The following is a 21,497-nucleotide window of genomic DNA, read 5'->3' on the forward strand; positions in this document are numbered from 1 at the left end:
GCTGTGTCATTTTAGAGCTTACTAATTTTTATATTGTGCTCATTTCCTTGCCAATTCTTTTGTCCCCTGGAAAGATGATTGTGTGCTTGAAAACTGGCAAATACCAGTGTATTGAAATAATTGTAGTATTGTTAGATTGTGAAACAGTATAAATAGCTGAGAACCTGTTGTAATCTAGAGGTCGAGTACAGTGGTGTTTAACTCCTGGTTTACTTTTAGAACTTTCAGAAGGTGAAAAAGAAAAGGAAACCTACTGTTAATAATTAATTAATGTGTTCAGTCCTAGCCTCCACTAGAAATTCTGCAGTAAGACATTGGGAACAGTTCGAGTTCCTGTGTTGTGCCTTTCCTTGTTTTATGAAATACTTCTATGCACCTCACCCTTTGTTAGATCTTTTTGATATTTAAAATATAAATTACATGGTGGTGTTTTGTGGTTTGGTTTTTTTTTTTTTCCTTTGCATAAGTGGAAATAAAAGCACAGAATTTTATTATGGCAAAAATGAGTATAAAAAGGGCTGATATTTTTTGTGTGTAAATATTATGTTAAATCTTGATGTTGGTTATCTTGGAGTAATTGTTGTTTAAGTGGAAAGCTATAATATCTGTGCTGATTTAATCACAGTTCCTATGTGCATTTTCACTTTGAAGTGTTCTAGTCTTAATAGACGTTGTTATAAACCCTTGGAACAGAGGGCAAACAAAAGTTGCTTCATAATTTTGAAAGAGTTAAGAATGTAACTCAAGTGCTACATTCCTGTGTCTTCTAACAAGCAGAACTAGAAAGAATTCTCACTCTTAACTTTTCTGAATTTTAGGGGCTAGAAATGAGCAAGACCTGAGCTGATTTCACTGTAGGTGTTCATATCATTCTGAAAATAACAATGTGGCAATTCCACACTGCAGCTGCTTGAAATATATCTACTGCTGTAGGCTTTTCTACAGAAGCTCTTAAAAAAAGAGAAAAAGAAGTGAAAAATGGCATTGATTAAGGAGAATTTCTTATTAGCCGATAAAAGGGAATATGTTAAGAGAGAACCTAATGCTCAAGAGATTCTTAGAAGGGGAAGGAAGGAGGAAGGAAGGATGAAAAGCACCCTCCCTAATTTCTTCTGTTGCTGGACAGGTTTTAAGCTTCTCATACCTATTAGACAAAGACTTTAAAGGGCTTAATGTTTAAGAGACATCTTAGTACCTTTTCTTGAAAAGAATTCCCAAAGACTTCAATTTCTATTCAAGTTAAGTTCTAGTAGTAGTGCTGTCATCACAGTAGGGTCTCATCACCTCGAGATAGTTCTTAAAGCAAAGTGTTGTATGTGATTTGATCCTTTTATCCTCATTTTTTTTCAGAGGGTTGTATATTATTGCTGGATGAATGCTTTTTATGCTACTTAAAAATGTACTTGATTTCCCCAGCTGCTGCAAACTGTGATTTTACATTTGAACAGAAAATATTTTAAATTTCTTGATTGAAATTTATTTCTGAGAAAGTTTGCTTTTTTGAAGTCAGGAGCTCTGCCTCTTGTTAAAAGGTTTCACTGGCCTATAGAAGAATTTTAGATTATGTCCAGAGCTTAGGTGACACTGAAGTAGCCTGGTTTCAGCATACTGAGGCCCTAAAGGACCAGCACCATATGGAAACTTATGTGAAATGTCTATTTTATTAATACACTGTTGTGAACTTAGAGCTGGGTTTTCTAAAAACTGGTTGTCTTGAGCAGATACTGAGCACTGTAATAGTAAAATGGAAGGGTGAAGGAAACATAAGTAACAAATCCAGTCCTCATTTACTGGAATAACACAGAATCATAGTATGGTCTGAGTTTAAAGATCATCTAGTCTACCCCCTGCCATGGGCAGGTACATCTTTATCTAGATAAAGTCATCCCAAGAGCTGTCTAACCTGATGGTAGCATTTAGTGCTATTCAGAAATTATCAGTGTAGAAGGCAGCTCTGAGGGGGAAAATGGCTAATATTTTAATATATTATTAACTAGAAAAAATGTTTGTTTACTTTGTTATATTTACTTACAATAGACAAAAGATATCAATTACTTGCTTCCCATAATGAACTTTTTCAGTCTTTGAAGTATCTGCTCTCTGCCTCTTAAAGAGGTACACCAGAGATTAATTGCAGAGCACTTCTTGTCCCACAAATAATTTCTATTCAAAATAACAGCAATTCAATAAGCTTTACTGGGTTTATGCAGGATTTGAAAATGCTGGTCAATCCACAGTGGAGGATCAGGTTTTATCTCCTCTAAACCCTAGACCACCAGCAGGGACTCTGTCTTCCAAACCTTTTCTAATACTTAATATCTGAATACTGTTAATATTGCTTCTTATTTTTTAGCCTTCCTATTAGAGTACAATTTCTTGTCCCATATGCTCAACATTTTTAATATCTATTTCATTTTAAATAACTTTAAAGTTTGAGTGGTTTTACTACAAATTTTACAACAGCATTCTCATTGAGTAGTTTGGTAGATAAAAGTAGGGTTATTGTTTTCTTTTTTTCCTTCTCATATCCAGAATATCTCTGTTTCTGCCTTTAAAGCAATTTGCAATTATTATCTTCAATGCCTGAGATGAGTATTTCCCAACAGGAAATCTGATCTTTGGTCTTTATCTGCATTCATCATGCCTGTTTGTTCTCTCTCTTTTTATCTTTGTATGTGTCCTAATGGCTTTACATTACAGCTATACAAGGCAAAAAGAAAATGCTTATAAATTCTTTGCAGTTATTATGTTGCTGGTAATTTTTAAATCTTTTCTGAAGGAGCAACACTTCATCTATTGTTCAGCTTTCCCCATGCTGGATCAGAATTAGTGTTAAGCCAGAGGCCATCTGTGTAGCATTCAGTGTTTCTCTGGCTATATCTATATTAGTGAATTAAGTGTGCCTGAGGCTAATTGACACAAAAGGGCCCATGTCCATGCTCGTAGCCCCAAGACAGCATAGCTGTATCCAACTTTACTTCTGGGAATGGTACCCTGTCCAAGGGTAGTGTCTCAACCATGCCTTTATTTTGCTTGTGGACAGAAATTGTTTCAGGCCTGTTTCTCACAATTTAGTAGTACAGGCAGTTTATTTCCATGTGTGGGAATGATCACAGCACAGTTGATTAACAGGTATAGATATTGTAGCCTTTATAACTTCAGACAGTTAAATCAACATTTCCTCTTTATCGTTGTTTCTTAGTTTGAATTCTGCTGCATTCTCAGAATACACTGGGAAACTTAGCCTTATAATTGTGTCTCATTATGTGAGCAAAAGATGTAAAATTAGTCATTATTATTTTAGTATCAGTCTGGATATGTTTGCATTTACTTATTATATTCAGATATTTTTTAGTTAAAGTTTTTATGAAAGCCAGATTGCATTCCTTCATACAAACTAATTTCTGGTAAGATCTTGATATAAAGAAGAGACTTGCTTCTAAGACAGCTTTTTCCTCTCTACATAGGACTTAAAGAATTTCTGTTCTCATTGTGCAGAGTCCCAGCAGGGTCCTCTTAATCAGATTTTTTAATTCTATTCTCACTTTTCTCATGAATATTTTTTTTCCATCTGGTAGAGTGTTCAAGAATTAATGAATTTTTGTGTTTTACTACATAAATAGAGACATGTAAACTAGTACATTTGCTTTGACTGTGTGGTCAAAGGGTGGAATGCAGATTAGCAGAGAAACTGTAAATTTAATGGCAGGAAAAGACAGATTCTTAAGATGAAGGCAGAAAAGCACAACTGTTAAAACTGCTGACTCTGCAGATTCTAACCATCAAATTACAGATATTTACATGAGGTGAAAATACGGTGTAACAGTATATTTTTAATAAAGACTGTTAGAGTCAGAATTAAGAAACGGCCTAGAAACATAAGAAATCAGTAAATTCTGGTTTTTGTTCTGTGTCTTCTGCATTTATGTAGTAATTTCTGAACTGGGCTGGAAGTACTATTGTAGAAATGTTTACTGTTTTGACTCAAGCAATTGTCAAAATCTAGAAAACCTACTTGTGCTCTCTACTTGTGCTTTCATGAGATTTGAACTTACTTATGCAGTTACTATTACTGTATAATACCCTTCTAATTACCAGGCTTCCTATGGGCACCTTATCTTTCCTTCTTGTCAAAGTAGTGCTAGAATGTAGCAAGGAGTGTGGATTAATAACAGGCCAGGGAGAAAGGACCATTTTCCAAGAATTTAGGTAGTTAATGTGTAGAGTCTGGACTTTGAAGCCTCGTTCTAGAAACTGCTGGTCTGTTTTCCATATTGTTTGAATTACACGCATAAGCAACGTTTCTGTTGGCGTAGTTTTAATGAAGTGGTCAAAGATGAGGTATTACAAATTTTTAGTGTTCTAAGATAAGTATTTGCAAGTTGAAAAGCAGTATGGAGGTCTTTGCAATGAGAGAGATTCCAGTTTAACAAAGTGTTTTAAGTAATTTGTAAGTATATGAAGTGAGACCATTCACATTGTGACATTTTGCTAGATTACACCTTTATAGGAGCTATTTATTCCGCATAGACAAGGAAATGTGAGTAACTATTGCCTTCCTTAATATTATACATATCTGTGTTACTTGTAATGATTTGAAAGAAACTTAAAGAACTAGAAATTCTTGATAGGTTAAATTCTTTTCAGGGTATTATTTTTGTTTAAATAACTTTTGTGTAGTGGCTAGCAGGCAGAAAAGAAAAGAATTTACTTCTCACATACAAAAAAACCCAGTCTAGTTTGTTTTGGTTTTTTTAAACATTAATGAAGGCCTTGAAAGTGCACAGGGGAATGTTCCTTAATTTTGTTGTGCAAATATCAGCCCTCTTTATTTACATATTTGGTGATGGAACTGTGAACTAAAGACAACAGGGACACACCTCCTTACTTTTATATACTACATGGCCAGTGTGCATCCTGAATTTGGGGAAAAAACTGAGACAGAATTTCCATAGAAATTTTCTCTTAAGTGAGAACAACTCTTCAATCAGTGTGCTTACAGAATGGTATATTGCTGTAGCACACATTATTTCTTTCTTTTTTCTATAACATTTTTCATATGCGTTTGTTTTTTTCTAGTCTTGTGAGCGGCTGTTGGATTTTTAGCTTCAATATTTGGCAAACTATGACCTATGTTTAATGGAAGTTTCCAGCTTTAAAATGTGCTTTAAGTTACCAGAGTCTGTAGGAATTAAAACTTTTGTGTTCTGTTTTTTTTTTTTTTTAATTAAAATGTAATCTTTCATGTATATATTCATACATATATTCCTAAAGTATTTCTTCGTTAAATGCACTTGCCAGATAACTATGTCTGTTCCTGTCAGAAGACCACCCAGTCCTAGGGTATTTTTGTGAAAGAATGCACTTTTACAAGTAATTTTTCTTTCAGTATTTAGACAGTTGACCCAGTGTTCACCAAGCACAAGTTTTTATGTTCTGTACAGACTGTATTACAAGTCATGGGGTGTATAGGTAATAGTTTGTAGGAAGCTGTGTTTTGATGAAAGCACTATTATTACTCTTACAGCGTAGAGAGTACTCTTACACTTGTACAGCTACCAGCTTTGCACTGCATACAGGAACACTGAAAACCATTGCAGAGACTTGCATAATGCAGTAGCATCTGGGATTTCAGTGAATGCCTGAAACTAAGTGGCTGGTGTGGGTGGCAGTAACTTAGTGTGACTTGCTGTGGGCAAGATGCACCCCCAGCACTTGGCTGTAATTTCCTCCATGTGCCCACAGTAATTCCTCACATGTGGAGCTGTTTGTATTGGTGCATCCTTTCTATTCATATCCTTTCGTGTTCTGGCACTGTGGAGAAATCTGTGTTACTGCAGATCGTCTCTCAAAACAGAGAAACTTGGGTTGTTTGGTGGTGGTGGGGTATTTTTGTAGAATTTGAAAGAATGTTACGGAGATGGTAAAAAAAATCTTGCTTCTGAAGTTTGAATAGCTAAACTCAGACTGCTGTGATACTTGACAGACTTGATGAGTTGTCATCCTGAATGACAACAGAAGGACTATAATATTGGTAAGATGAATACATCTGGGAATTGCCTTTGTTAAGAAGTTAATGCCTAGATACAGACTGGAGAATTAATACAGTTAATAATTGTACAGCTTAGATATTCCTGGATGTGAAGCCCATCAGATCTGATGAAACAGCTGCTGGAGCGGTGAGAGGTGATACAGGCTGTGAATTGGTTTTGGCAAGCAGTGGGAATGCAGTTGAAGAATTAGTCCTGGAAAATAGCTGGGGATCAGAAGTGGATTCAGTTTAATTTAAATTTAAAATAAATGGAAACAAGCCTGTAAATAATCTTAATTTCAAAGGAATAGGTGTCAGTACATTTTGGTGTTAGTTATGGCATCGTAGACCAGAATTTAGTTGCTGTCAAGACTTTATCAACTGGCCTACTGCTTGTCCTGTGTGGTGACTTCCCTGTGCAGTTCTTCTGCCAGATTTAGCCAAAAGATTGAAGAAGAATTAGAGGGAAGTTACAGGAATGAAGAAGTAGAAGGACATCTGTATTTACTTTCAGATGCTATTTTGGGTAACAAATTTTCATGGTGAATGAAACCTTGGCCTTTTATTTTAAGACTTCTCATTTCCTCAACTCTCCTGTAATAACAGAGTTCTGTTTAACTTAGAGATGGTAAAATACCTGCTTTCTTCTCCTGTTCTGTTATGCAGAATACTTACTCAGAATCTCTTGGAGGTGCTGGTAGTGCAGTTTTTTCAGAGGCTTGTGTTGTCATTCCAGAGCCACCTTGGCTTTGGTACTTTCACTCTTTCATGCACACTTTAGTTGGCTAGCCTGTCTTCCATTAGTTTCCTTTTGAATTGGAGTATTAGTATGAAAGCATAAAATAATATCTTTATTTCTGTCCTCTTGGTGTTCCCATAGGTATTAAGATGTATTTTCAGTGCCTCTAGAATGAATTATTTTTTCACTTGGAAGCATTTCATATTTTTCTTGTTGTTGTAATGTCTAACAAAGTGAAACTTCCAGAATTACTGATGCTTCTGAATTTTACATTTCTTTTTTAAACAATAAATAATACATCTTGCCCTATCAAAGATTCAGAACTTTATGAATGCATGTATTGGGTTTTCTTATATTTGCAAAGGCTTTCTGGTAGGGTAAGAATTTTTTAACCAAATATAAAACAAACCACAAATTGCACCATCTATCCTATAGTCCTACACAACCTGTGTTACAAAATGCTGTCAATACATTTAAATTCCAGGGTATACCACTGTAGTTTATCTGTGGATCTATACAAAGACCTTGACTAAGTTTATTCTGCACGGGGCCTTTTGAGTTTGCTCAGAATTCACCTAATGTGTGACAGAATGATGTCAGGGTGGAGACTGGAGTTGTGGTATGGTGCAGACATTCAGATGGGGCAGCATGGGAAGAGACTGGGCCAGGCTGGAGGACAGTATTCTGAGGCCTTGTAGAGAAGGAGCAGAGTTGGAGATTCCTACTCATCTGGCAAGCTGGCAGCTTCAGTAATCGTGATTTGTCAGCCAGTCTTATTAAATGCTCACAATAAGCCAGAAATCAAACAAATAGCAGATCACAGGTGGAGTGTTTCACTGGGTGCAGTATGTGAGCTTCACAGTTTCCAAGTTAAGACAGCTTGGAGATGGAAAACAACACAAACATTGTTTTGAAGGATTCACCTGCAAGCATCAGTTCTGACAATAATTGGATGTAACTCTTGACTTGGAATTCGTGGTGCCCTTGAAGTCAAGAAAAAAAAGCCCTGAAGAGGTTGCTGATGGCACTGGTGGAACACTGAGACATGAAATCAAATTTGTGGCAGCTTGTTGACATATGCTACAAGTTTGTAGAGCCTTCAAGTGGATTGTTGAGTTTGCCATTTCCAGGAACTAGTTAGGTTAACTCTTAGGGCAAGTGTTTTGTAAGCAAACACCTCTGAGATGAGTTAGACATTACTTGGGCCAGCTGCAGCAGCAGCCCTGTTGAGTTGGAAGTAGGAGTTTGATTCTGGAGCATGCCTCCAGTTTCCACCAGTGTCCCACTAGCAGCAGGGACATTGAGCATAAGCACTTGTGCCCTGCCGAGAAACTGCCTCCTACTGAGGTTCCTAAATGGATCAGATTTTCAAGTAATGATAACAGGCAGCGATACATGGCATAGGACTATAAGGGATCATCTGATGAAGATATTACCTTTTTGAAAAATTTGCAGCTTTTGAATGGCATCGGAAGTTCATGAATTGTTGCTTGTAAAGAACTCAGATGTATGACCAGGTAAAAAATGGCTGAGTGCAAGTGCCAGTGTGCTGCTTGCATTAGGATGGAATGTTACTGCAATTCTGAAAGGTTTGTGGGGTTTTTAAATTTCAAAATCCTACAACAGTAGTTAGATATTTTTTATTTTTTTTTTCCCTGCTGCCTCCTGTATTTTTAGTTACTTTTATTGGTTTACCCAAGCATGGACCATTTTCATGGTTATGAAAATTTTTTAGTTGGCATGGTATTGCCACCATGGAATTAGTCCTTCAGATCAGGTTAAGAGTCATGTTGAATTTAGGGCAAAGGAGAGAGCAGTATGTGCTTGTCCTTCAGTTGAATACAATTATAAGGAATTGGTAGTTGGACTGTGATGGTTATTGCTGTCTTCACTGTTTTGCCAGGCACTGGTTTAATATATATTTGGCAAATATATCCTGTCCTGGTGCAGGGAGCCAAAATAAAGAAGTCAGATGTTTTATACCAGTACATAAAACAGCTTAACAAATACTGAGGTAGTAAGTATGTGGTGTATTCTAGATTTTCAGTTGGAGACCATCGTAACCTAAAAGTCTTGATGCTTTTTTACTCAAATTTGCCACATTTGTAAGTAGCAGATTCAAAAGGTACCAAACCCTAGTCTGAGAGCTTGCAGTGCACTGTAAGCCTGTTCAGAGCTACTGTTCATAGTAAATTCTGCATGCTGCTAGCTGTACCTAGTGTAGACCTTTTTCTATTAGTATTTTTTTCCTAAATATCTGAAAATAAGCCTGAAACTAACTTGACAGAATAAGATCCTGTGTTGTTACTTGAGTATTTTTAATGGACAGAAATATTGGCCATCTTAACAGATTTTAGTTTCTTACAGGCCTGACTGAAACAAAATGTCAGAGGAAGAGAATACTTAATATGTTAATCTGATTTTCAAAAGGATACTATCTTTTGATTTTCAACTCAAGGGATCTTTAAAGGAACCAAGTTTTCAGGAAGCATTGAAATCACTTGGCCTCTGCAAAAGTAGCCAGCTTTTACATGCCTTTACATGTCTCTGGCTGCCCATGTGTTTTCCTGTATTTCAGTATTTCACGTATTCTGTAGTTCTAGCTATTCACCAGATGTGTATATGTGCTATGGGGTTTTTTTTGGTGATGGTTTTTTGTGTTGTTTTGTTGGTTGTTCTGTTTTGTTGTTTGTTTTGGTTTGGTTTTGTGTGTTTTTCCTTAAGTTTCTCAGAATGGAGGTGATCCAAGCAGAAGAAAGGAATTGGCTGTAAATTGCCACTGGGTTTCATTGCATTTCAGTTTCTTGAATTCTTTGGATCATGTGACAGCTGAAGGTGCCATTGATACCGTGTGGCACATTTCAATGTACATACAGAAGGCAGTTTTCCTCATCACTCCTTTCTCACCAAGGCTTCAACATAGTGTTTAGGTTCTTTGGTCAGGCATTTTTGAAACTTCTTTATCCCATATAGATTGCTTGTTTCATTAGCAGTTTTGTTCTGATCCTTCATTCAGTTGTTTTATTTTGTTTACAGACATATTAGCTATGTCTTTCTTTTTCAGGGCCTAATTGTTCAGTTGGTATTGAAATTGGAAGATTGAGACCTGTACTATTGATTTATACTGCCAGTGACTGAAATTAAGGAAGCATTATGAATTCCTAAAAACCTTTTTCCATGTCCAAGTATGCATTTCTAGTGTTAGTTCTATAGTTACAGATCTAAGTTGTTTTGAAACATGAGATAAGCCTTTTGTAAGTCTCTGATTATAATTTATGAGCTACACCACTGATTTTCAGTAACAGAAAAGCTCCATTTGTTATCTTAAATTTGTTGTATCCTTAAAGTGAGACCTATCTTTATGATAACTGTTCCACTGTTTGCATAGTAGCTGTATGCCAGACTGGTAGGATTAGAATGTAAGACGAGTAAAGCTCATTTACAAGCTAATTTACAAAGCTTCTTCTCTACACTAACATTCCAGGTCATGCATTCCCTCTGCAGGAAACAAAAGAAGGGTTTGGAGGATTGAGGACTGTACAGCTGTCTGTAAACAGTCCGTACTTATGTAGCATAAAGGAATCATCCTAAAGAAGTGTATTAAGGTCTTGTTATTATAGTTGAAATTCAATAATAGTTGATGGATTCAGAAACAGGGAAACATCCACCCTGTAAACAAGTATTACCTTAATAGGAGTAAGTGTGTATGTGTTAGAGTTGGGGGAGGGTCTTTCTTTTTGTCATCTGGGTTTTCTTTTTTCCTAGTCTTTGTAAATGATGCTTTAGGATTGTTGGGGGCTTTTTAAAAAAATTTGGGCTCTTGTTTGTTTTTTCCCTCAGCAAACTTGATTAGTTTGGGGTGAGATAGGAAAGAGGGAGTGTTCTTTGAAGTGTTGGAATGTCATTGTTTGGTTTTGGACAGGGAAGCAGGAAGCTGGATTTTGAAATTTTAGAGTTTCTGTGTTTGGCAGAACTGTTTTAACACATTTTAATAGGTATTAATAGAGGAGCACGTACAGGATATTCATATTGTTCAGCTTTGCATGGAGGTGGCTTTAATAAAAAGCATTAAGTCTCAGTATTTGTATTCTAAATATAGAACAACATGGATTATTTTATGATACATAATGCTCTCTTTTCTTTTTTAATTCTTGGTAGAATGGTCAAGTCCAGAAAAAATTGCAGCAAATTTGCAAACTGTATTTTTAATACTGCATATGTCTGTGTATAGGGATCTCACTTCACCTCATAAAATATTGTTATGAAATCTTGTATTCAGTCATGAAAGTGTTTCATGCTGAGCATACTCAGCCCAGCAATATGAGGAAATCAGGTCCAGCCACAACACTTCTCAAGTCCCATTGCAGAAGCTGCCAGTGTAGAAGTGGCACATGCACATCATCCCCTTGCCATCCTCAGCTGTGTACACCTCTTCCCCCTGCATCGCCTCTAGTATTCATGTGACCCCTGTTCAGTTTGGAAAATCAGTGGAGAGCCAACCTAGAATCCTCAGGAAATGAGCTCAAAGAGTGAGAGACTGGATGGGCAGAAGGAGTGAAGGTCAAGCTGTCTCTGAGCTACTTCTATAGGTCATGATCATAAATGCACATTATGTGGGCTCTATTTAAATTGATTGGACTTAATCATACATTTGATTAATCTGGTTCAGGACTTTGTGAAGGCAGTATCTTTTCCTTAACATGTCTTTTCCTCAATTTCAGCAGCTTTTGATGATCTCACAGGGGTACAAAGCAAAGCATCATGTATAGAAAAGCTCAGTTAAAATTTTCAGGTTTTCTTATCACTTGTTTTTGGATGTTAGACTAGTTTTGTGAAATCATCTTTTCAGTGTAGGTCACCTCAACTACAGTACACACTCCTTTATTCCAACCATGATGACAGTGATGATGGCAGACTGAATTAACTGAACTGTTTGAAAGACAGTGAACAAATGCTGGTAGCAGAAAGAAGTCTGGAATTTTGCAGTGAGCAGTGTTTACCTGGAAGTATTTTAATTGTTCCCATGTTTCATTTTGGAGTAGGGTAAGTTGGAGATACACAGAAAACCACAGAATATCACATTGGAAGGTACCTCAAGTATCATCTGGTCCAACCTTTCTTGGAAAAACCATGGTGTAGACAAGCTCCCTCAGCACCCTGTTGATGCATTTTAAGTCTCCGTTGTTGAGGTATCCACCACTTCTCTGGGGACCTTATTCCAGTGGCTGATTTTTCTCATTGTGGAGAATTGTCCTCTTGTGTCCAATTGACTCCCCAGGAGTAATTTTCATTGATTACCCTTCATCTTTTCCACGTGACTGTAAAAAGTGTGTCTCCATCTTTGTAGTACTCCAGTACTTTTAAGTACTGGAACATGGTGATAAGGTCTCCCCTAAGCCTTCTTTTCTCAAGGCTGAACAAACCCAGTTCTCTCAGCCTTTCTTTGTACATCAAGTTTCCCAGTTCTTTGGTCATCTCTCTGGCACTCCTCTGGAATTTCTCCCACCTGTCCAAATTTTTCATACCTCAGGGACCAAATCTGAACACAGTGTTCCAGGTGTGGCCTGACAAGTGCTGAGTAGAGCACTTGGGTGGTGTCTTTTTATCTTTGCTGGTGATGCCTCTGTTGATGCAGCCCAGCATCCTGTTGCTTTCTTTGCTTTCACTCATAGTAAGCTTGTTGTCCAGGAGGACTCCCATATCCCTTTCCACAGAGCTGCTCCCCAGCCAGGTAGATCCCACCCTGTCCTGCACTGCTGAATTAGGTTTTTCCCAGGTGCAAGACCTTACACTTGGCCTTGTGGAACTTTACAATGTTCTTGTTAGCCCATTCTTCCAGCCTTGTCTGGGTCTTCCTCCCCTCTGAAGTATCCACTTCCCACTCATTTTTGGTACAATCAGCAAACTTCAGGATGCACTGGTGAGGTCCTACATACTATTAGACTTGCATGTACTTGAAAACCCTGTGTTCTTTGTCAGGATTTTAGCAACCACTATTAAGTCTACTATAAAATCCTAATCACTAATGTGTACAGGTGGGAATTTGTCCTGTCAGAATGCATAAACCACTGATATTGTCTCAGTTCAGTATTTTCTGGGGTCAGAATAGGGAAGAGATGCCTGTCAGTATGACAGTGAACCCTTCAGAAGTGCTTCTGTGACTGGGAAAATAAAATACTTTCTGGATGATAGAACTTCATGGGGTTTTAGCTTTCACAATTGGACATGAGTGTTTTATTCCAATAAATCTTGGTTTTGGAGCTGTGTAAGGGTATATACACAGTTACTTTGAGAACCCAGTAGAGATAAACATCAGGTCATGGGACACCTAAAACTGTGTGGTGCTTTATTTGTCTGGTATTCCATTTCTGACTACATTTCAATGTTTGGCTGTGCTACTGTAGCTTTGTGCTTTTTAAAAATCTTAGTTGTATTTTTTTTAAGCTATCTTAAAATATTCATTAAATCATCAAATAAATGATAATATGGAAAATGGAAACCAGACTTAATATTTAAGTCAGGCAAAAATAAAAAGTGTTTTTCTGGGCTTTAATATATGTACTTCTAATCTGAACAGAGTAATTTTTATGATGCTTCTACCTTCAGAGTTATATTAGGTAGCAAAAGCTGATTTTGGAAAAATGGATTTGGTCATAAGAGGGCTCAACAGATTGCAATTTAGCTAGGGATTGTTGTTGAGAAATGTGAAGAAATTCAATACCTAAATCCATAAATCCACGTATCTGCATTTTCTGTACTGCCTGTTGTCAGTCTGATTCATATTTTATAACACTTATACTAGTGTTTCCAGTAAATATCCATATTTGTGCAGTTTGTTTCCTTTGGCAGTTCAGCTCTTGGAAGGTGAAAGATTTAGTTATATATATTCAAAATATTTGGTTTTTTTATTCCAGTTATCTAGAAAAGTATGAAAAGGTCCATCATTTTGGGGAGGAGGATGATGAGGTACAACCGGGAAATCCAAAGCCACAACTTCCTATTGGTGCAATTCCAACTTCCTATAACTACCAGCAACACAGTGTGTCAGGTAAATTTTTGAGGAAAAGTAATTTCTTCTGTATGTGTATGTGTGATTGTGTATATATATATATTTGGACAAGCTACAGAAATATTGTGTAGCTAAATTACAGTATTATTAAACCCCGCCAATTTGTGAGTCACTCAACTAAATTGAACACACTCAAAACAACTTTCCATTGTGAACCAAACCAAAATAAATACAAAAATCCATAAGCTGTTTGTCTTCCTTATAAATGTTTCTCTTTCTAATTAGCAGGGCTAAATAGTTGCTTGTCTTGAAACAACGTACCTTGAAAATTTGCAGATTGTGTTTCTGTCATGTCAGTAATTTCTCTAGAGAACCAGATACCTGAAGTGAGCATACCTAACATTAATTAATCTTTAAAAGCCAAGGAATAAAACCATGTGTAAGGAGACAGAATCACCAACACTGTAATTTAGAGACCAAAGTATACATCTGGGCCCAATATACAAATTGGAAGCTGGTGGACCCTGTGGAAAAGATATGTCATTAGTGTGTAGAAAGTTACTCCTAATTGCATTACTGTTCTGTTCTGGTGCAATAAAAGTTTGCCTTTTCAGAGTTTTTCTTTGAGGGAACATCCTGCAGTATTGTATTCCTGAGATGATGAATAAATTAATATTAAGCAGAAAGGTACACAGTTCAGTATTTTGGCCAAAGACAAATGGAAAAAATAAATTGAATACTGTAGAACTTGTTAAAAACCATCAACACCCTGTTAATAAATGTTTGTGAAAATACTTATCTTTCATAATAATTTTGCTTATGTACCATCTGAATATTAATTATCTTAGCTGTTAAAATGTTTGTTTTTTTTTTCTTTTTTAGATTACCTTCGTCAGAGCTATGGGCTCTCTATGGACTTTAACTCACCAAATGACTATAATAAACTGGTGCTTTCTCTGTTATCTGGACTCCCAAATGAAGTGGACTTTGCAATTAATGTATGTACTCTTCTTTCAAATGAAAGCAAGCATGTTATGCAACTTGAAAAGGACCCTAAAATCATCACTTTACTGCTTGCAAATGCTGGGGTGTTTGATGACAGTAAGTATATATTATTTTTACAACAGAGTCAACACTTGTTGTAGCATCTTTCACAAGCCTTGATAATGAAAATGTTTGTAATTATTGCACTTTAATGTACTTAATTTTTTTCTTTTTATCTTATCCACAGTTAAATTTTCTGTCAGTGTTGTTTAGCAGTTCAGTGAAATGTAAGAATGAATTTTTCATTGACAAAGACTGGTTGTTTAAGATGCTCAGGTTTATAACATTGAGTTCCCATCTGCTCATAGTGTTTTACTGTTTTCTTCTGAATCTGTAGCATCATGCCGAGTTTTTGTAATTCTTTTTTAGTAGCAGTCAGAAATTTAAAAATTAAAAAAGGGCAGTCTGAAAGCAGCAATCCACTAAGATTTTTATCTGGATAATAAACTACGTGTTCTACTGCAGAGAAATTCAAAATACAGAACTCAATGGATAAAAATCTGAGTTTCAGAATTACTTAAGGTGCTAGCACATACGAATCTGTTCCATCCAAATGCTTCAGTATGTGAAAAAAATTCTTCTGTTTGACTTATTCACTGTGACCTCCATGCCAAGTTATTGCTTCTTAACTTCTTGTTTTTCTTTCTGTCATAAAGAGGGAGGAAAAAAAGTTAACCCAAACCACCCTAAAATAATAAGAGCGTAGCTTCTGTCTTGTGGTGGTGAGAGGGAAGTTTTTTCTAGTGTTATGTACTTATTTTCTTTCATATACTACATTTCAGTAATTACCAACTTTAAAAAAAACTGCTCAAATGAGCTTTTTCATCCAAGTACATTCACCTGCTAGTACAGATGATCGTACCTGTTTGAATACAAATCTGGTTTGCATGTGTAAGCACATAGTAGGGTATGTCAGAGATTCTGTTTTAAAATTCTAGAGGAAAATCAATTTTAAACATTGTACAGTGCTGCTTTTTTTTTCTTGTTATCATTAGCATTTTAACATTATGATTTACAGCTTCCCCCTCCTCCCCTCAGTGTTGTGTTATTGTTCTCCAGCTTCTGTTTTATGTTTTTTATTTATACCCAGGTCTTTAAGCTGTGGTTAGATTTTTTTATCTACCCTGGTTGCAAGAACTTTCAAAGAAAAATATTTGAAGGGAAGATACAGTGAAACTTAGTCTTGCATTTTAGTGCTTGCAGGATGTTTGTTCTCTAGATCTTTGTCATCTACTCATCTGTTACTTTGGTGGAACTTCTGTGGACTTAGAAATTTACAAATAATTTAATCAAGTTTTGGGTTTTTGTTTTGTTTTGTTTTTATGTTGCAAGAGCAGACACTTTTCTCTCAAGTCCAAAACTTTGACTCACATAGGCTTGCTCCATAGCTGGTCTTTATGAGTTAGTACTTCTTACACTGAAAAATATTTGAGGAAAAGCCAAGAGGAATGATGATCATGTAATGGGCTAGCTCTTTTAATTCCCCGGGGAAAATGTATTTATCTTATCTGATTATGTCTTCTGGATACACAGGGAGTGTCCTAGCAGCATTAGGAGGACTAATTGGGACAAACTGGGGAAAGAAAAGGGAGTGCTTTTGCTTATTTGAAGCATGAAGCTTTGATTCAAATTATTACATGCTTTTCTATTATAAATCTGTCAAGTTTGGTGATTAAATGAAAACTGTAATTTAAAAATTCAGGTAGTATGAAAATACTGTCACAGTAATTTCAAGTGTAAATAAGTAATAGCTGATTAACTTTATTTAATGTGGGGGTTTAGATTTTGCTTGTCTATAATTAAGGTTTTATCATTGTTAGTATTTGTAGTGCACTACTTCTAAGTACCAAAAAAAACATGTCTAAGAAAAAGTTGGGGTTTTTTCTTTTAGAAAAGTTGGAGATGACAAACATATTGCTTTTGATAGGGAAGACATAGAGGTTTGGGGGTCTGTAGTATCTTCAGCTTGGAATACTGCATAAACCTTGGTTTGGATTATCTGAGTTGAAAGCTGCTGTGGGCTTGAAATTTGTAGCATTTTTTTCAAAGCAATTCAAAACATGAACAAAAAACGTTTAAGTGTAACTGAAACGTGTCATGAGTTCATTACTGAAGGAAACAGGTTATTTTTGGATTGACTGATAACTTTCAGTCACACTAACTGAGTCTCTGCTGCTTTCAGATAGGGATGGCTAGAAAATTAGTGGCAGTGGCACCACCAGACACCCAAGAACATCCATTACACTTCCTGATAAAACTCTGACTTTCATTTCAGTGCTGTCAAAATCTCACTGCTACTGCTCTGGTTTTAAGAAAGCATTAGTAGGAATTTAATTACTAAAGTAGTGTTTGCAGCTTATACTGTGCACATGGAAAACAGTTGTTGATGTGAGGTTGAAAATCAAGCAGTCATCTTGACTTCTGGAGAAGAGCTGTGGAAAAGTTTTCTGTGTGGTTTTTAAAGAGCTGACAAAAGGATCCATTTTTATGGACTTGTTATTCTCAATTTGAGATGTAAAACTGCAGTACCAGTTAACTAAATTACTACAGAAATTTCAGTTGGTTTCTGCAGTTTACTATGGGACTTTTTTAATGAAAAGGAAATGCTAGAAGAGTCTATAGGGTTGGTGAATATTTAGTTTATGGATTAGTAAAAAGTAAAAAGTGTTAAATTTTTGTTTTACTAAATTCTGTTTTTTTGTGCTTAAAGCTTTAGGATCATTTTCTGCTGTATTTGGAGAAGAATGGAAGGAGAAAACTGATAGAGATTTTGTTAAGGTAATTAAAAATTATTTCAAAATTCTGAGCTGCACATGGGTGGGAATCAAATCTTTTAAAAACATACAAGGTTCTAGGATATACTATCATATGTCTTTTGAATTGCTCTCAGTTTTATTCCTTTGATTTAAATGTAATAGTAAACTAAATGACAGTTGTCATAATGTGTTTTAAATTGGGAGGAAATGTATTAAAAAAAAATCAATGTAGGCAAATGAAGATGTTCTGTTTCTTTCTAAAAGAAAGCTACTATGTGTGAAGAAGAGGAAAACTGGCCAACATATTTAGTGCAGAGAACAGTGCTGGTGTGGGTGTTTCTTTTTAATGCTGTGATCAGCAAAAAAAGATTCTGGATTGTGAAAGTTAAGTCCATAATATAAGCTACATAGGACAAATTTAAGTAAGTTAGCAATATTCCTTCCAAGTTCATTTCAGTTTAACTGCTTTTGCTCAAGGCTTTTTTGTCTTTCCACTAGAGGGCATGATCTACTGTACAAGTAATGAAATGAGGTAAAAACTAACTAAAAACTAACTAATTACTAAAGTTTCTTTATATAAATGCTTCCTCTTTATTCTTGATGAGCATTTTGAGGTGAATAAAAGCATGAAATATAGCTGGAAGAGGTTTGACACTTTAGTGTATTTGCTACGATATACAGTGTCCTTAAATTGAATTTCAGGTGATGATTTGTGTGGCTAAAACAGAAGAGAGCTAAATTAAAATTTATTTTGAAGACTTGTGGGGTTTTTTAAGTGGAAAAGTAAAAAGATGAGCAGCTGAGTTCCTTATGAACTCATAGCCAGGTTTCTGCACATTGTTTTAATCATCTCATAGATGTCTTACCAGTATTGCAGAGTAATATCTGTAAGGAGCTTCTCCCATTTGCCTTTTGGTTTGTTTTTATGTAACTTAATTTTGGGACAGGTTGGACTGTTGTAGTGTTAGTGAAATGATAAGTAGTCCTCAAGTACTGGTGAACAGATTCCCTAACCAAAATTTCCTATGTAAAGTTAAGAACAGAAAAGGTAAGATCCTGTACTTCTTAGTATATGAACTTGAAAATGTGGCTCAAATGTGCTGAAGGTTAAGTGTAAAAAGATAATACTTCATAGTCTTTGTTTCTTTGATCCATTGAAAAATACATCCAAAAGCCCAATAAGATGTGTTTTGATTTGGCTCACCTCTGTGTTGCCTTCACCCTAAACTGTCACAGACTTGCTGATCTAAAGCAGCAACAAACACGAAGTTAGATCAGTAAATATTTAAAATTACACAGAATTCTAGTGTATTGTATGTTCATTAATTATATAAACTTATGTAATTGTGATAAATAAGGGCAGATGGTTCTGATAAATGTTTTTAATGAAGTGTTAACTTGAACCCCTGTAACTGCAGTGAGGTTTTACTAATAAGAAATTTGGATAATCTCCAAGATCTCGATTTGAACATTACAACACGGATAATACCACTCTGTAGTGAAATACTGCTGACAGCATGTCAGAAACTAACACCAGATCTAAAAATATTTCTAATGCCACGAATTCACATTTTTCAGAACATCTTACTTCAAGCATTTGTTTGACCCTACTACTGGAAGTAATTTATTTTATATTGCAGCTGTGGCTGTGTCAAAACAGAGATCAAGGAAAGCATCATGGGAGTTCCATGACATTTTGTATATCTTTCTTTTTAAAACATTGCTTTCACAGCTCTAAGATTAATAGAGTGGCTATTGAATGTGTGTACCTCCTTTCACTTTTCACATTATCTGTTTAGAAATTCTGCTTGATTTGTTTGGATTTTTAAAATTTATTTTCCTGCCAGTTGTTTGTGTCTTGGATTTGTAAATTAATGTTCCAGTTTGTTCCTCTACTATAGTGGCAGCAGATGATAAATTTGTGTAAAGACAAAAATAGAAAAGGGTTTTTATGTGAGAGAGAAGTAAAATGCAAAATTAAGAATTACAGTGATGGCATGAACAAACAAATTGTATAAATTCATAGAAAGTAGGATGAGGAAATCGGTTTCTTAAGCAGATGAATTATAAACTATTAGAAAATTATAGAAATTCTGTTAACTTTATAAACATTACCTTCAGAACATAGTGGATTTTGCATGTGTTGGAATTTTGGGGTTGGTGAGTTGAAGATGGATGAGACATATTAAGAATCTTGAAGCTGTTCTGAAAATTAGTCTTGGGTTAATTATTGACTCAGAAAAATAATGAACTTGGATTCTTGGCAACTGAATGTTTAAGTTTTGGTATGTCAATTTTATGCAAAAGAACCCCAAACTCACAAACAAACAAAAACCACCTTCTAGTTATTTGTTAGCTGAAAGTATTATTTCAAATGCATTGAAACAAATACAAATGATCTGTGAAGATGCAGAATAGTTATTAGAATAGTTAACATTTCATCTCTATTGCTACTCTTACTAGCTTTTTTCCAAGCTCCTCCTCCTGCATATTACAATATATGAATATAAACTGGGAATTTTAGTTTTTATAGAGGTATTTAGTTTCTGTATTTTACAAAGTATCTACACAGGGAGTAACTTTAGAATTAGGTATCTATAATAAAACGTTTTTAATGTTTGCTTAGAGTAAGCTTGATTTAGTCTTTTAATCATGTAACTGGTCTTAAAATAGTTTTCAGAAAGAAAAGCGGCCATATGTTTTTCTTCATTGTTTTTTCTCTTTATTCTTTGCACACTAGGAATAGTACAGCATCACTGTTAGTATTTCTCCTACTTTTAATCATCTCCATAACTGTCAGTTGTTTGGTATTCTGTCAGCCCTTAACTTCTGTATTAGTTTGTTGTGAAGGGTTTTTCAGTTGTTTCAGAACTTAGCTTTTTATATTCTTTTCTCTATATTTGATTCCAAATCACCATACTTCACATATGCAGTCTTGCAGTTTTTTCAGAACAGGCTATCAGTTTGGTAATGTCATGTTTGCAAGCAGAAGAGCTTGCCTATTTGTGTCCTCCAGCATCATTACTCTTTCATTTGATGTTGAAGATGGAAAACACATTTATTTAATTTATTCCCTCAAGGTTTAGTATATTTTTTTTCTTTCCTTTCACCCAGTCCTTGCTGTATTTCAAAATCTGTAATTTCCATTGTCATACCTGTAGCACTGCATCTTTTCTCACTTTCTGCAATGCTTCCCTCTAAGCTGTATCAAATGTTTTTAGTGAATCTGTTTCATGCATTGTCAGAATTTGAATGTAGTTTTAATAGAACTTACTGTTATCCCTTATACCTATGCTAATCTGTTGCTTTCACCCCTCTTGATTTTTCCTGGGACTGTCAATAGCCTTAAATCTCTTATTTAGCTGGAATTACTTCATGTCCTTACCTAAGGACTGGAACAGCTTGCATTTAGCCAGTCACGTTGTACTTTTTTGTTTTGTCATCCCTGTCTGTAAACTCTGGTGACATCCTGCTCAGATGTTTTCTCATCTATGCCAAGCAGCTTTCCTCTTTTAGAGAGGGATTCTCTTTCTTAGAACCTTTCCAAATCTTTAGGACTAAGGAAATGAGGATCCACATTATTCCAGTGTGCTTCCCATAGGTGCAGACACACCAAGTAATCCTGAGGCAAGAATTCTCCCCTTTTAGTTGTTAGCATCTTATGCTCACAGCATGACTGTATAATGAAACAATTTGCAGGATAACAATAACGTGTAAATAAACTTTATTTGTTGTATCTATGATTTTAACTTACTGAAAGGGGGCATGTTCTTTTTGTTCTTTTCTGAAAAAGGTAATCTTATCTGAGCTAATAACCAGCACTGTTTGACAGGCTGCTTCTTTTGGAAGGGGAATCCTTCTCAGTTGTCAAGAAAATAATGTGGATCTGTTTATTCTACAAGTTTTAGATGAGATGCA

The 21,497-nt window shown here is 35.6% G+C and overlaps 1 protein-coding gene across 1 annotated transcript in view; it reads left to right on the forward strand.

The window, feature by feature from the left end:
- ARID2 (AT-rich interaction domain 2) overlaps window positions 1-21,497 on the forward strand; it is a 107,652-nt gene that overhangs the window by 43,970 nt on the left and 42,185 nt on the right. Inside the window, exons 4-6 of the mRNA XM_030450569.1 lie at window positions 13,685-13,818; window positions 14,662-14,880; window positions 17,534-17,601. Of these exons, the coding sequence (XP_030306429.1) occupies window positions 13,685-13,818; window positions 14,662-14,880; window positions 17,534-17,601 (421 nt within the window). The remainder of the gene's footprint in view (window positions 1-13,684; window positions 13,819-14,661; window positions 14,881-17,533; window positions 17,602-21,497) is intronic.

This window comes from Calypte anna, chromosome 1 (genome assembly GCF_003957555.1).
Source record: "Calypte anna isolate BGI_N300 chromosome 1, bCalAnn1_v1.p, whole genome shotgun sequence".
Taxonomy (NCBI): Eukaryota; Metazoa; Chordata; class Aves; order Apodiformes; family Trochilidae; genus Calypte; species Calypte anna.